This window comes from Oncorhynchus masou, chromosome 24, assembly GCF_036934945.1.
Source record: "Oncorhynchus masou masou isolate Uvic2021 chromosome 24, UVic_Omas_1.1, whole genome shotgun sequence".
NCBI classification, from domain to species: Eukaryota; Metazoa; Chordata; class Actinopteri; order Salmoniformes; family Salmonidae; genus Oncorhynchus; species Oncorhynchus masou.
Window position 1 is genome coordinate 25,740,201 of NC_088235.1, and position 12,273 is coordinate 25,752,473.

The 12,273-nt window shown below is 44.0% G+C and overlaps 1 protein-coding gene across 2 annotated transcripts in view; it reads left to right on the forward strand.

Annotated features, from left to right (window-relative positions):
* LOC135511932 (beta-1,3-N-acetylglucosaminyltransferase radical fringe-like) overlaps positions 1-11,392 on the forward strand; it is a 33,164-nt gene extending 21,772 nt beyond the window's left edge. For both annotated transcript variants that reach the window (XM_064933461.1, XM_064933462.1), the window contains exons 4-10: positions 2,952-3,000; positions 3,180-3,282; positions 7,188-7,341; positions 7,611-7,696; positions 9,841-10,006; positions 10,112-10,197; positions 10,496-11,392. In XM_064933461.1, the coding sequence (XP_064789533.1) occupies positions 2,952-3,000; positions 3,180-3,282; positions 7,188-7,341; positions 7,611-7,696; positions 9,841-10,006; positions 10,112-10,197; positions 10,496-10,562 (711 nt within the window). In that variant the 3' untranslated portion in view covers positions 10,563-11,392. The remainder of the gene's footprint in view (positions 1-2,951; positions 3,001-3,179; positions 3,283-7,187; positions 7,342-7,610; positions 7,697-9,840; positions 10,007-10,111; positions 10,198-10,495) is intronic.
* The last annotated feature ends 881 nt before the right edge of the window (positions 11,393-12,273 follow it).

Genomic DNA, 12,273 nt, shown 5'->3' on the forward strand with positions numbered 1-12,273 from the left:
TTTACATTACATTTAAGTCATTTAGCAGACGCTCTTATCCAGAGCGACTTACAAATTGGTGAATTCACCTTCTGACATCCAGTGGAACAGCCACTTTACAATAGTGCATCTAAATCATTTAAGGGGGGGTGAGAAGGATTACTTATCCTATCCTAGGTATTCCTTGAAGAGGTGGGGTTTCAGGTGTCTCCGGAAGGTGGTGATTGAATATTTAAATGTGATATGTTAAATATACTGTTCAGGCTTCCTACTGCTAAGTTTACTCCTTCACTATAGCAGGGAAACATTTTGTCCAGGAAGTTGTCTAGGAGGGATTGGATTTGTTGTTGGCCAATAGTTTTTCTGTAGGTTGTGATTTTGCTGTGGTCTGATAGGTATGTCAGTTGGTTGGCCGTGAACGCTCTGAGACTCTGGGTTATGATCAGTGATAAAGTAGTCTCCAGCACTACTGCCAAAAGATGAGCTATAGTCTGGTGTACCTACTGTACGAGTCCTATTGAAGCCTACCATTGACTATGTACAGACCCAGCGTGTGACAGCTGCTGGAATTGTGACCCTCATTTTAGTGTCGTATGAAATGACAGTAGGCTACCGGTAGCCTGTATCAGTTACAGTTTTCAGACATAGTGGAATGTGGCCCCTTGAAAGCGCCTCGGCTACGGCATGTTTGTTTGTCTGTCTGGTTTGTTTTTTTAAATGCCGACACAAAACCTTCTCTTGTGATATTAACTGACATTTTACTTGTCTGTAAGGAACTTAAGTCCATCACTAGGCAACCAGAACGGTCAATAAAAATATCTTAAGCTGACCACTATCTCCTAAAAGAAACATAGGCAGGGCAGTTCAAGCATAGCCAATATGCAGTGATATTGCTACAGAACTTGTTTTAATTGGTTAATGTTGCATAGGCTTATGTTTTTTTAAGTCATGTACAAAAAAAATCTGAGGGGTTGACCTCAGCTTGCATGTTTTGGCTCTCCTCTTGGGGCTGCTCATCTGTGGGGCTGTTTGAGGAGTGGGTGTGATCCGACTTGCTCGGGATGGTGGGTTCGCCACCACAATTGAGCTTCTCCTGCTGTTCTCTCTCTTTAATCCTGTGAAAGTCCTGCTGAAACGGTTTGAGGTTTCCCTGCACCATAACTGTTCCAGACGTGTACATGTTGAAAGAGGCAGTCTCAGTGTCCTCAATGTCCAGTATTCTGAGTTTCCACCCTGAATCAATACCCTTTCTCCTGACAGAGGTGTAGTGTGCTCTTATGGCCCTGTGCTGTGCCAGGGGACTGGTCGGTGTGGAAGATGAGGTTGTTTAGCAAATAGTGTCTCTGGATATTCCTTGTGGAGCTTCTATTTGTACTTTTTACATACAGGATACTTTTTACATTCTGGGGTGAACTGTACTTTGATTGCCTCTGCGTAGGGATGTGGCCTCTGCATAGGGGTGTGGCCTCTGCATAGGAGTGTGAGGCCTGTTAATTTGGGTTGAGGAGGCTGTGGTGCTCTGCTGCCATTGTTGTATGGCAGCAGAGCACATGGGAAGTGTAAATCACTTCCCATGTAAATTGAATTTGCCTTTAGTCCTTGGCAGTCTTTACCTACTGGTTGTTGTGTTTTTAGGTAGTCCTTGGCAGTCTTTACCTGCTGGTTGCTGGGTAGCCCTTTGCAGTTTTTACCTGTTGGTTGTTGTGTTGCTGGGTAGTCCTTAGCAGTCTTTATGTCCTGGTTGTTGTGTTGCTGGGTAGCCCTTAGCAGTCTTTACCTGCTGGTTGTTGTGTTGCTGGGTAGTCCTTAGCAGTCTTTATGTCCTGGTTGTTGTGTTGCTGGTTAGTCCTTGGCAGTCTTTACCTGCTTGTTGTTATGTTGTCCTTAGCAGTCTTTACCTGCTGGTTGCTGGGTAGCCCTTAGCAGTCTTTACCTGCTGGTTGTTGTGTTGCTGGGTAGTCCTTAGCAGTCTTTATGTCCTGGTTGTTGTGTTGCTGGTTAGTCCTTGGCAGTCTTTACCTGCTTGTTGTTATGTTGTCCTTAGCAGTCTTTACCTGCTGGTTGTTGTGTTGCTGGGTAGTCCTTAGCCGTCGTTACCTGCTGGTTGTTGTGTTGCTGGTTTGTCCTTAGCAGTCTTTACCTGTTGGTTGTTGTGTTGCTGGGTAGTCCTTGGCAGTCTTTACCTGCTGGTTGTTGTGTTGCTGGGTAGTCCTTGGCAGTCTTTACCTGCTGCTTGCTGGTTAGTCCTTGGCAGTCTTTACCTGCTGGTTGCTGGTTTGTCCTTGGCAGTCTTTACCTGCTGGTTGTTGTGTTCCTGGGTAGTCCTTGGCAGTCTTTACCTGTTGGTTGTTGTGTTGCTGGTTAGTCCTTGGCAGTCTTTACCTGCTGGTTGTTGTGTTGCTGGGTAGTCCTTAGCAGTCTTTACCTGCTGGTTGTTGTGTTGCTGGTTAGTCCTTGGCAGTCTTTACCTGCTGGTTGCTGGTTAGTCCTTGGCAGTCTTTACCCACTGGTTGTTGTGTTGCTGGGTAGTCCTTAGCAGTCTTTACCCGCTGGTTGTTGTGTTGCTGGGTAGTCCTTAGCAGTCTTTACCTGTTGGTTGTTGTGTTGCTGGATAGTCCTTGGCAGTCTTTACCTGCTGGTTGTTGTGTTGCTGGGTAGTCATTGTCAGTCTTTACCTGCTGGTTGCTGGTTAGTCCTTGGCAGTCTTTACCTGCTGGTTGCTGGGTAGTCCTTGGCAGTCTTTACCTGCTGGTTGTTGTGTTGCTGGGTAGCCATTAGCAGTCTTTACCTACTGGTTGTTGTGTTGCTGGGTAGTCCTTGGCAGTCTTTAGCAGTAAAAATCCTTTCCAGGTGTTTCTGTCCAAATTCAGGTTGAACGTTTGAGTTCCGTTACGTCTGTGTCTGTGTCCTCAAGACCTTTATATTGAGTTCCTTTAACACCATCTCTCTTTCTCTGTTTTTGTGTCCTTAAGACCTTTATATTCACAGATGGGGAGGATCAGGAGCTGAGGAGTAGAGCAGGTAAGACAATACACTCTTCCAAAGGTAGACAATGGAAGTACACATAGGAGAGCAATTATTGTGTCACTGTACCTTTGTGATTGATGTTCTTAGAGAGGCTCATAATATGTTATCAGGGATATGTGTATTTGATTCTCCATTATAACTGTCTTAACACCCTTTCTTATTCTCTCTGTCAGGGGCTAACGTCATCAACACCAACTGTTCAGCAGCACACACGCGGCAGGCCCTGTGCTGTAAGATGTCTGTGGAATACGACAAGTTCATCGAGTCACAGAGGAAGTGAGTGTTCAGTCACACTTTACCTTACTGCCTGTGTAACCGGTGGGATTTGAACACAGGTCTTGACCATAACACCAAGAGGAAATTGGTGACACTGATTTTGATCTCGCAGGCGAGGCTACCTCATCACGTGACTATGAGTAGCCATGTCTGCTACACCTGTTATTCCCCATCACATTACATGCTAAGAACTTAACTATAGATGAAGTCATTTATTATAATTGGCCAATAAGAAGCCAATTCAGAAGAAGTTCATGTTTACTCCTGCCTTGATCAGAGACCTTGACGAAGTCCCACTTGCTCTGTGTTTTAAAGCCCATTGCAGTCAAAACGTGATTTTCCGGTGTTTTATATTTATTGTATTTCCATACTATGAGGTTGGAATAATACTGTTGAATTGTAAAATGATGAGCTGTTTGAAAAGACCACCTGAAGTTTCAGCTTGTTTTGGAGAGATGGAGTTTTGGCATGATTGGTGACATTCCAGGCAGTAGATTAGTTAATAGACCAATAAAAAGATTTCCAAAGATCTCTGCCAATTTATTTGTATTTATTTATTTAGGCAAGTCAGTTAAGAACAAATTCTCGTTTTCAATGACGGCCTGCCGGGGAACAGTGGGTTAACTGCCTTGTTCAGGGGCAGAACGACAGATTTTGACCTTGTCAGCTCGGGGATCTAGCAACCTTTCGGTTACTGGCCCAATGCTCTAACCACTAGGCTCCCTGCCGCCAATAACAACTGCAGTTTTCCTCTCCCCACTCTGACCACTTCCAGACAGTCTTGCTTGAGAAATGGCTCCTTGGTAAGAAGCTATTCTTGTTTCCTTTTGACGATTTGAATTAAAAACAATCACAGTAAGATTTGATATTGGGAAACGGCTGCATGGGACCTTTAACCCTGCTGCCTTTGTCAAGAGTACTGAGCCCCCCCCAGTTTCAGGAGACTGTAAAGAAATAGGGCTCTTTCTTTAATGCTGAGAAAAGGCCTATTTTCAGTTTGGACACACCTACTCATTCCAGGGTTTGTCTTTATTTTGACTATTTTCTACATTGTAGAATAATAGTGAAGACATCAGAACTATGAAAACACATATGGAATCATGTAGTAACTAAAAAACTGTCAAGCAAATCAAAATGTATTTCTTCAAAGTAGCCACCCTTTGCCTTGATGACAGCTTTTCCCGCTCTTGGCATTCTTTCAACCAGCTTTATGAGGTGCATTTCAATTAACAGGTGTGCCTTGATAAAAGTTAATTTGTGGATTTTCTTTACTTCTCAATGCATTTGAGCCAATCAGTTGTGTTGTGACGAGGTAGGGTTGAAATAAAGACGATAGCCCTATTTGGTAAAATACCAAGTCCATATTATGGCAAGAACAGCTCAAACAAGCAAAGAGAAATTACAGTCCATCATTACTTTAAGACATGAAGGTCAGCCAATCTGCAAAATTTGAACAAATTTGAAAGTTTCTTCAAGTGCAAACACAAAACCATCAAGCACTATCATGAAACAGGCTCTCAGGAGGACTGCCACAGGAAAGGAAGACCCAGAGTTACCTCTGCTGCAGAGGATAAGTTCATTAGAGTTACCAGCCTCAGAAATTGCAGCCCAAATAAATGCTTCACAGAGTTCAAGTAACAGACACATCTCAACATCAACTGTTCAGAGGAGAGTGTGAATCAGGCCTTCGTGGTTGAATTGCTGCAAAGAAACCACTACTAAAGGACACCAATAATAAGAAGAGACTTGCTTGGGCCAAGAAACATGAGCAATGGACATTAGAACGGTGGAAATCTGTCCTTTGGTCTGATGCGTCCAAATATGAGAATTTTGGTTCTAACCACTGTGTCTTTGTGAGACGCAGAGTACGGATGATCTCCACATGTGTGGTCCCCATCATGAAATCATGAAGCATGGAGGAGGTGGTGTGATGGTGTGGGGTTGCTTTTGCTGGTGACACTGTCTGTGATTATATTAAGAATTCAAAACACACTTAACCAGCATGGCTACCACAGCATTCTGCAGCAACACGCCATTCCATCTGGTTTGCGCTTAGTGGGACTATATTTTGTTTTTCAACAGGACAATGACCCAGCACACCTCCAGGCTATGTAAGGGCTATTTGACCAAGAAGGAGAGTGATGGAGTGCTGCATCAGATGACCTGTCCTCCACAATAACCTGACCTCAACCCAATTGAGATGGTTTGGGATGAGTTGGACCGCAGAGTGAAGGAAAAGCAGCCAAGTGCTCAGCATATCAAATGAAATGTGTGAACTCCAAGACTGTTGGAAAAGCAATAAAGGTAAAGCTGGTTGAGAGAATGCAGAGAGTGTCCAAAGCTGTCAAAGGCAAAGGATGGCTGGCTACTTTGAAGAATCTCAAATCTCAAATATATTTTTATTTAACACTTTTTTGGTTACTACATGGTTTCAATTGTTATTTAATAGGGTTTGTCTTCACTATTATTCTAAACTGTACAAAATAGCAAAAATAAAGAAAAACCCTTGAATGAGTAGGTGTTTCCAAACCTTTGACTGGTACTTTATATAGAAAAGTACGTGGACACCCCTTCAAATTAGTTGATTTGGATATTTCAGCCAGATCCGTTGCTGACAGGTGTATAGAATAGAGCACACAGCCATGCAATCTCCATTGACAAACATTGGTAGTAGATTGGCCATACTGAGGAGCTCAGTGATTTTCAACATGGCACCATCATAGGATGCCACCTTTCTAACAAGTCAGTTCGTCAAATTTCTGCCCTGCTAGAGCTGCCCCGGTCAACTGTACGTGCTGTTATTGTGAAGTGGAGACGTCTAGGAGCAACAACGGATCAGCCGCAAAGTGGTAGGCCACACAAGCTCACAGAACAGGACTGCCAAGTGCTGTAGTGCTTAGCGCATGACATTTGTCTGTCCTCGGTTGCAACACTCCACTGCGTTTCAAACTGCTTCTGGAAGCAGCGTCAGCACAAGAATTGTTCTTTAGCAGCTTCATGAAATGGGTTTCAATGGCCGAGCAGCTGCACACAAGCCTAAGTTCACCATGCGCAATGCCAAGCGTCGGCTGGAGTGATGTAAAGCTTGACGCCATTGGATTCTGGAGCAGTGGAAACTGGGTTTAGCGGATGACAGGAGAACACTACCTGCCCCAATGCATAGTGCCAACTGTAGAGTTTGGTGGAGGAGGAATAATGGTCTGGGGCTGTTTTTCATGGTTCAAACTAGGCCCCTTAGTTCCAGTGAAGGGAAATGTTAACGCTATAGCATACAATGACATTCTAGACTATTCGGTGCTGTTCTAGACTTCCAACTTTGTAACAACAGTTTGGGGAAGGCCCTTTCCTGTTTCAGCATGACAATGCAAAGCGAGGTCCATACAAATAGGTGTGGAAGAACTTTACTGGCCCGCACAGAGCCCTGACCTCAACCGCGTCAAACAGCTTTAGGATGAATTGTAACACCGACTGTGAGCCAGGCCTAATCGCCCAACATCCGTGCTCTAATGATCTTTTGGCTGAATGGAAGTCCCCGCAGCAATGTTTTACAATCTAATGGAAAGCCTTCCCAGAAGAGTGGAGGCTGTTATAGAAGCAAAGGGGGGACTAACCATATTACTGCCCATGATTTTGCAATGAGATGTTCGACAAACAGGTGTCCACATACTTTTGGTCATGTAGTGTATATCTTAGATTCTCTGTGTGGTTGGTTAAGGAGGTCAACAGATGAATAGGACCATATGTCTCCACATACCTCTGCTAATCACAGGCATTATTTGAAAACATGGACACATTTATTCCAGTCCCATGTCCTGTATTTGTTACTTGATGAACACCATCAACAACTTCTCAGTAACACTTTTATAACTGTTTATGTAATAGCTTGCATCTACCCCCCCCCCCAGGTGGTTCTGCCATATGGATGATGATAACTATGTGATTGTACCCAGTCTGCTGAAGCTGCTGTCCTCCTACCACCACACACAGGATGTTTATCTGGGCCGGCCCAGCCTTGACCACCCCATAGAGGCCGCAGAGAGGGTCAAGAGTGACGGATCTGTGAGTACATCCAGTGTCAGTCTGTTTGTCTCTTTCTCCATCCCTCCATCTGTCGTTCTGTCTATACCTCCCTTCCTGTCTCTCTCTAACCCTCTCTTGTTCTCTCGTACCCTCTCTCGTTCTCTCGAACCCTCTCTCGTTCTCTCGAACCCTCTCTCGTTCTCTCGAACCCTCTCTCGTTCTCTCGAACCCTCTCTCGTTCTCTCGAACCCTCTCTCGTTCTCTCGAACCCTCTCTCGTTCTCTCTGACCCTTGTTTTCTTCTCCCAGGTGTCAGTGAAGTTCTGGTTTGCTACAGGAGGAGCAGGGTTCTGTATCAGTCGTGGTCTGGCCCTCAAGATGAGTCCATGGGCTAGGTGAGTTAACAGTTCAGCGTTTTTCAATGTTCTTCAGATGCACATATTATTGTGGCTGTTCAAGGTGAATTAAATGTAAAGGCAAAAATGTAGATTTCTGCCTAAATAGACACACCCAAAAGTAACTGATTTTAATGAGCAGTTAAATAAGGACATGCATTGAACTTGGTATCACACCTGATAAGGACATGGTCAGAACATAGGAATGGCACAGTTCAGATCACACAAGATCAAGCACACACAAAGTAACTGTTTTTTTAGTGTTTTTTAACGTGATCTTTCATGGACAAGCTGTAAGTAGATGATTGCTGAATAGAGTTGGAAACTCATCAGATGCCTTCCACAACAAGTCAACCACTTCTGGGACACAAATGTGATTTATAGAAACAACAGCTCTAACTTTACAGATGTTTTAGTAAGAGGTATAAAAACAAAATTTCTACAATATCAACTTCTTCCAAACATTGTGGTGGTGTCAGGGAACATCCAAGTGTCCTTTCAACCTCCCAAACATCATCATCCTCTCTATGGGGAATAAAATGCAGGAATATAATAGGATCAATATTGCACTTGACAAATTTTACAAAACTGCATTTTTCTAATATAAAAGCAATATACAAAAAAATAACACCCAGCCTAAACTGTGTTACACATTCCCTGCTGGTGACTTGTGGCATCTCAGAGACTAACTCTAAATGTCTAACTTCTCCAGTAGGCTCCCCTCCCCACTGGACAAAGCTGGCCAGGGGGATTGTAGACTGGCCATTCACAACTGGCCAGGTGAGTGCAGCAAGCTCACCTCTGTCCACAAAGCATTTCTGAGTAGGAGTGCTGATCTAGGAGCAGTTTAGCTTTTTAGATCATAATGAATAAGATTATTTGGACACTGTCTGGAAAGTGCCTCAGACAGAGGTGTGAAACACATCCAGACACAATGCAAATAGTGGGGAGGGGGGCAAGGCTGAGTAGTATTTTTGTTTTCAGCCATCAATAATGTGTTGTTTTTGTTCACTCTGTTTGGGTGGGCCTGGCAGGGCCTGGCGCCCCAGTGGGTGGGCACAGTACTCCCCTGCCTCCTAGTGGGGAACTCATTGGAATTATATTGCACAAATAGGACACAGTTACATAGGCCTATACTGTGTGTAGGCTATACATACAGTTCAAAACACCAAAAAGCAGACCATAACAAAACAACAGCTTATACAACATGCCATTGGAACACAGGAGTGATGGTTGCTGATAATGGGCCTCTGTACACCTATGTAGATATTCCATTAAAAAATCTGCCATTTTCAGTTACAATAGTCATTTTGCGGCTGCAGGTAGCCTAGTGGTTAGAGCGTTGGACTTGTAACCGAAAGGTCACAAGATGGAATCCCCGAGTTGACAAGGTAAAAATCTGTCGCTCTGCCCCTGAACAAGGCAGTTAACCCACTGTTCCTAGACCGTCATTGAAAATAAGAATTTGTTCTTAACTGACTTGCCCAGTTAAATAAAGGTAAAATAAAAAATTATAAAAAATTACAAAATTAGCAATGTGTACACTGTATTTCTGACCAATTTGAAGTTATTTTAATGGACAAAAAAATTGCTTTTCTGTCAAAAACAAGGACATTTCTAAGTGACCCCAAACTTTTGAGTGGTAGTGTATATAAAATATGTAAGTACTTTGGAATGATAGACAGAATATAGGATACACAGGACTGGACACAGTTATACTGTAAATACAAAGAACAAGACCACAACTATATAAAACAAACTAAATACATATAGTATAGAAAGTTTACCAAATTTTTTAACTACAGATATAAAACGGAATCCAATCTTTCTAGAAAACATTTTTCTCAGCCTTCAGCATCTGTGTCTGACTCCCAAAACATTTCCTCCAAAGCCTCTTTCTCGGTATACCTGGTTTTGTCATATTTTTAACCCCCTGTTGGGTAGTTTCCAACTGTTGCATTCATTAGAATTGTTGTTAAAACCGTTGCTACATATACTGTAGAGATACAGTACACATGAAAAGACCTCGGGAATCGATCGAACTTCACTCAGAGATACGAGATACGTTTTGAGCAGTTCACTCACTACCGCTTCTTCTCCCTCCTTTCTTTTCCTCTCATCCTCTCCCCTCCTCCTCCCCCCAGTCTGGGCAACTTCATCAGCACGGCGGAGAAGATCCGTCTCCCTGACGACTGCACCATGGGTTACATCATTGAGGCGCTGCTGGAGGTGACACTGACACACACACACCTCTTCCACTCCCACCTGGAGAACCTGCAGAGGCTTCCCACAGACACCGTGCTGGAGCAGGTAGGGGTGGGGAGGAGAGAAATAGAGGGAGACTGAGAGAGAAAGAAATACAACAGATCCCAATTGTTTTCAGCCATCAAAGAAAAACTGTGTGTCTGTGTCTAGGTCACTTTGAGCTACGGGGGATTTGAGAACAGGAGGAATGTGATCAGCATTGGAGGAGCCTTCTCTCTGGTGGAGGACCCGTCACGGTAAACATCCATCCAACATTTACCCAATATTGCCAGGCACTAGAAAATTGCATGACACTGGTTTGCTTAACCTCTGCTGAATTGTGAGTGACATGTAAATGGTTATTCCCTCTCTCTCCACCAACACTTTTCTTTGTCTTACCATTTCCCTCTCTCCCCCCCTCCGTATCCCCTCTCTCTACTTCCATCTGCCCTCGTTCACTCTTTCTCCCTCCCCTCAATATCTCTCTCCCTCAATCTCTTTCTGCCCCCATCTCTCCTCTCTCCCTCCGTCTGCCCTCTCTGTGTCTCTCTCTAGGTTTAAGACTGTCCACTGCCTCCTCTACCCAGATACTGACTGGTGTCCTAGTATGGGTCACCATTGATGACCACTACAGTACAGCATATCTACAATACTTCCTACCGGCCTGGTTGACTGGTGTCCTAGTATGGGTCACCATTGATGACCACTACAGTACAGCATATCTACAATACTTCCTACCTGCCTGGTTGACTGGTGTCCTAGTATGGGTCACCATTGATTACCACTACAGTACAGCATATGTACAATACTTCCTACCTGCCTGGTTGACTGGTGTCCTAGTATGGGTCACCATTGATGACCACTACAATACAGCATATCTACAATACTTCCTACCTGCCTGGTTGACTGGTGTCCTAGTATGGGTAACCATTGATGACCACTACAGTACAGCATATCTACAATACTTCCTACCGGCCTGGTTGACTGGTGTCTCTGTGTATGCTAGCTATATCATGGCCATGGCAAAATTATTACAAGGCCAAACAGGTTCACTGGCACCCAGGCTAACCCTACAGAACCACTTCACTCAGATCAAATGGCTAGACGTCTGTGGGTTTTTGAGAGGACATGAGGCGAGAGAAGATGAGGTAACTGGAGTGAGGATCGCTTTGGACATGGTGGGATGATGAAGAAACACCCCACTACTCTTTATTATCACTAGTGTACCCTCCAGTCAACGCAGGAAGTTGCCACTGTTGGCTGTTGCCATATCAATGATTCACCACTCATTGCTTTTGTTGTAGCTTTGAATCCCAAACATACTATTGTGGTCCAGATATACAGTGGGGGGGTGGGAAGTATTTAGTCAGCCACCAATTGTGCAAGTTCTCCCACTTAAAAAGATGAGGCCTGTAATTTTCATCATAGGTACACTTCAACTATGACAGACAAAATGAGAGAAAAAAAATCCAGAAAATCACATTGTAGGATTTTTAATTAATTTATTTGCAAATTATGGTGGAAAATAAGTATTTGGTCACCGACAAACAAGCAAGATTTCTGGCTCTCACAGACCTGTAACTTCTTCTTTAAGAGGCTCCTCTGTCCTCCACTCGTTACCTGTATTAATGGCACCTGTTTGAACTTGTTATCAGTATAAAAGACACCTGTCCACAACCTCAAACAGTCACACTCCAAACTCCACTATGGCCAAGAACAAAGAGCTGTCGAAGGACACCAGAAACAAACTTGTAGACCTGCACCAGGCTGGGAAGACTGAATCTGCAATAGGTAAGCAGCTTGGTTTGAAGAAATCAACTATGGGAGCAATTATTAGGAAATGGAAGACATACAAGATCACTGATAATCTCCCTCGATCTGGGGCTCCACGCAAGATCTCACCCCGTGGGGTCAAAATGATCACAAGAACGGTGAGCAGAAATCACAGAACCACACGGGGGGACCTAGTGAATGACCTGCAGAGAGCTGGGACCAAAGTAACAAAGCCTACCATCAGTAACACACTACGCCGCCAGGGACTCAAATCCTGCAGTGCCAGATGTGTCCCCCTGCTTAAGCCAGTACATGTCCAGGCCCGTCTGAAGTTTGCTAGAGAGCATTTGGATGATCCAGAAGAAGATTGGGAGAATGTCATATGGTCTAAAATATAACTTTTTGGTAAAAACTCAACTCGTCGTGTTTGGAGGACAAAGAATGCTGAGTTGCATCCAAAGAACACCATACCTACTGTGAAGCATGGGGGTGGAAGCATCATGCTTTGGGGCTGTTTTTCTGCAAAGGGACCAGGACGACTGATCCGTGTAAAGGAAAGA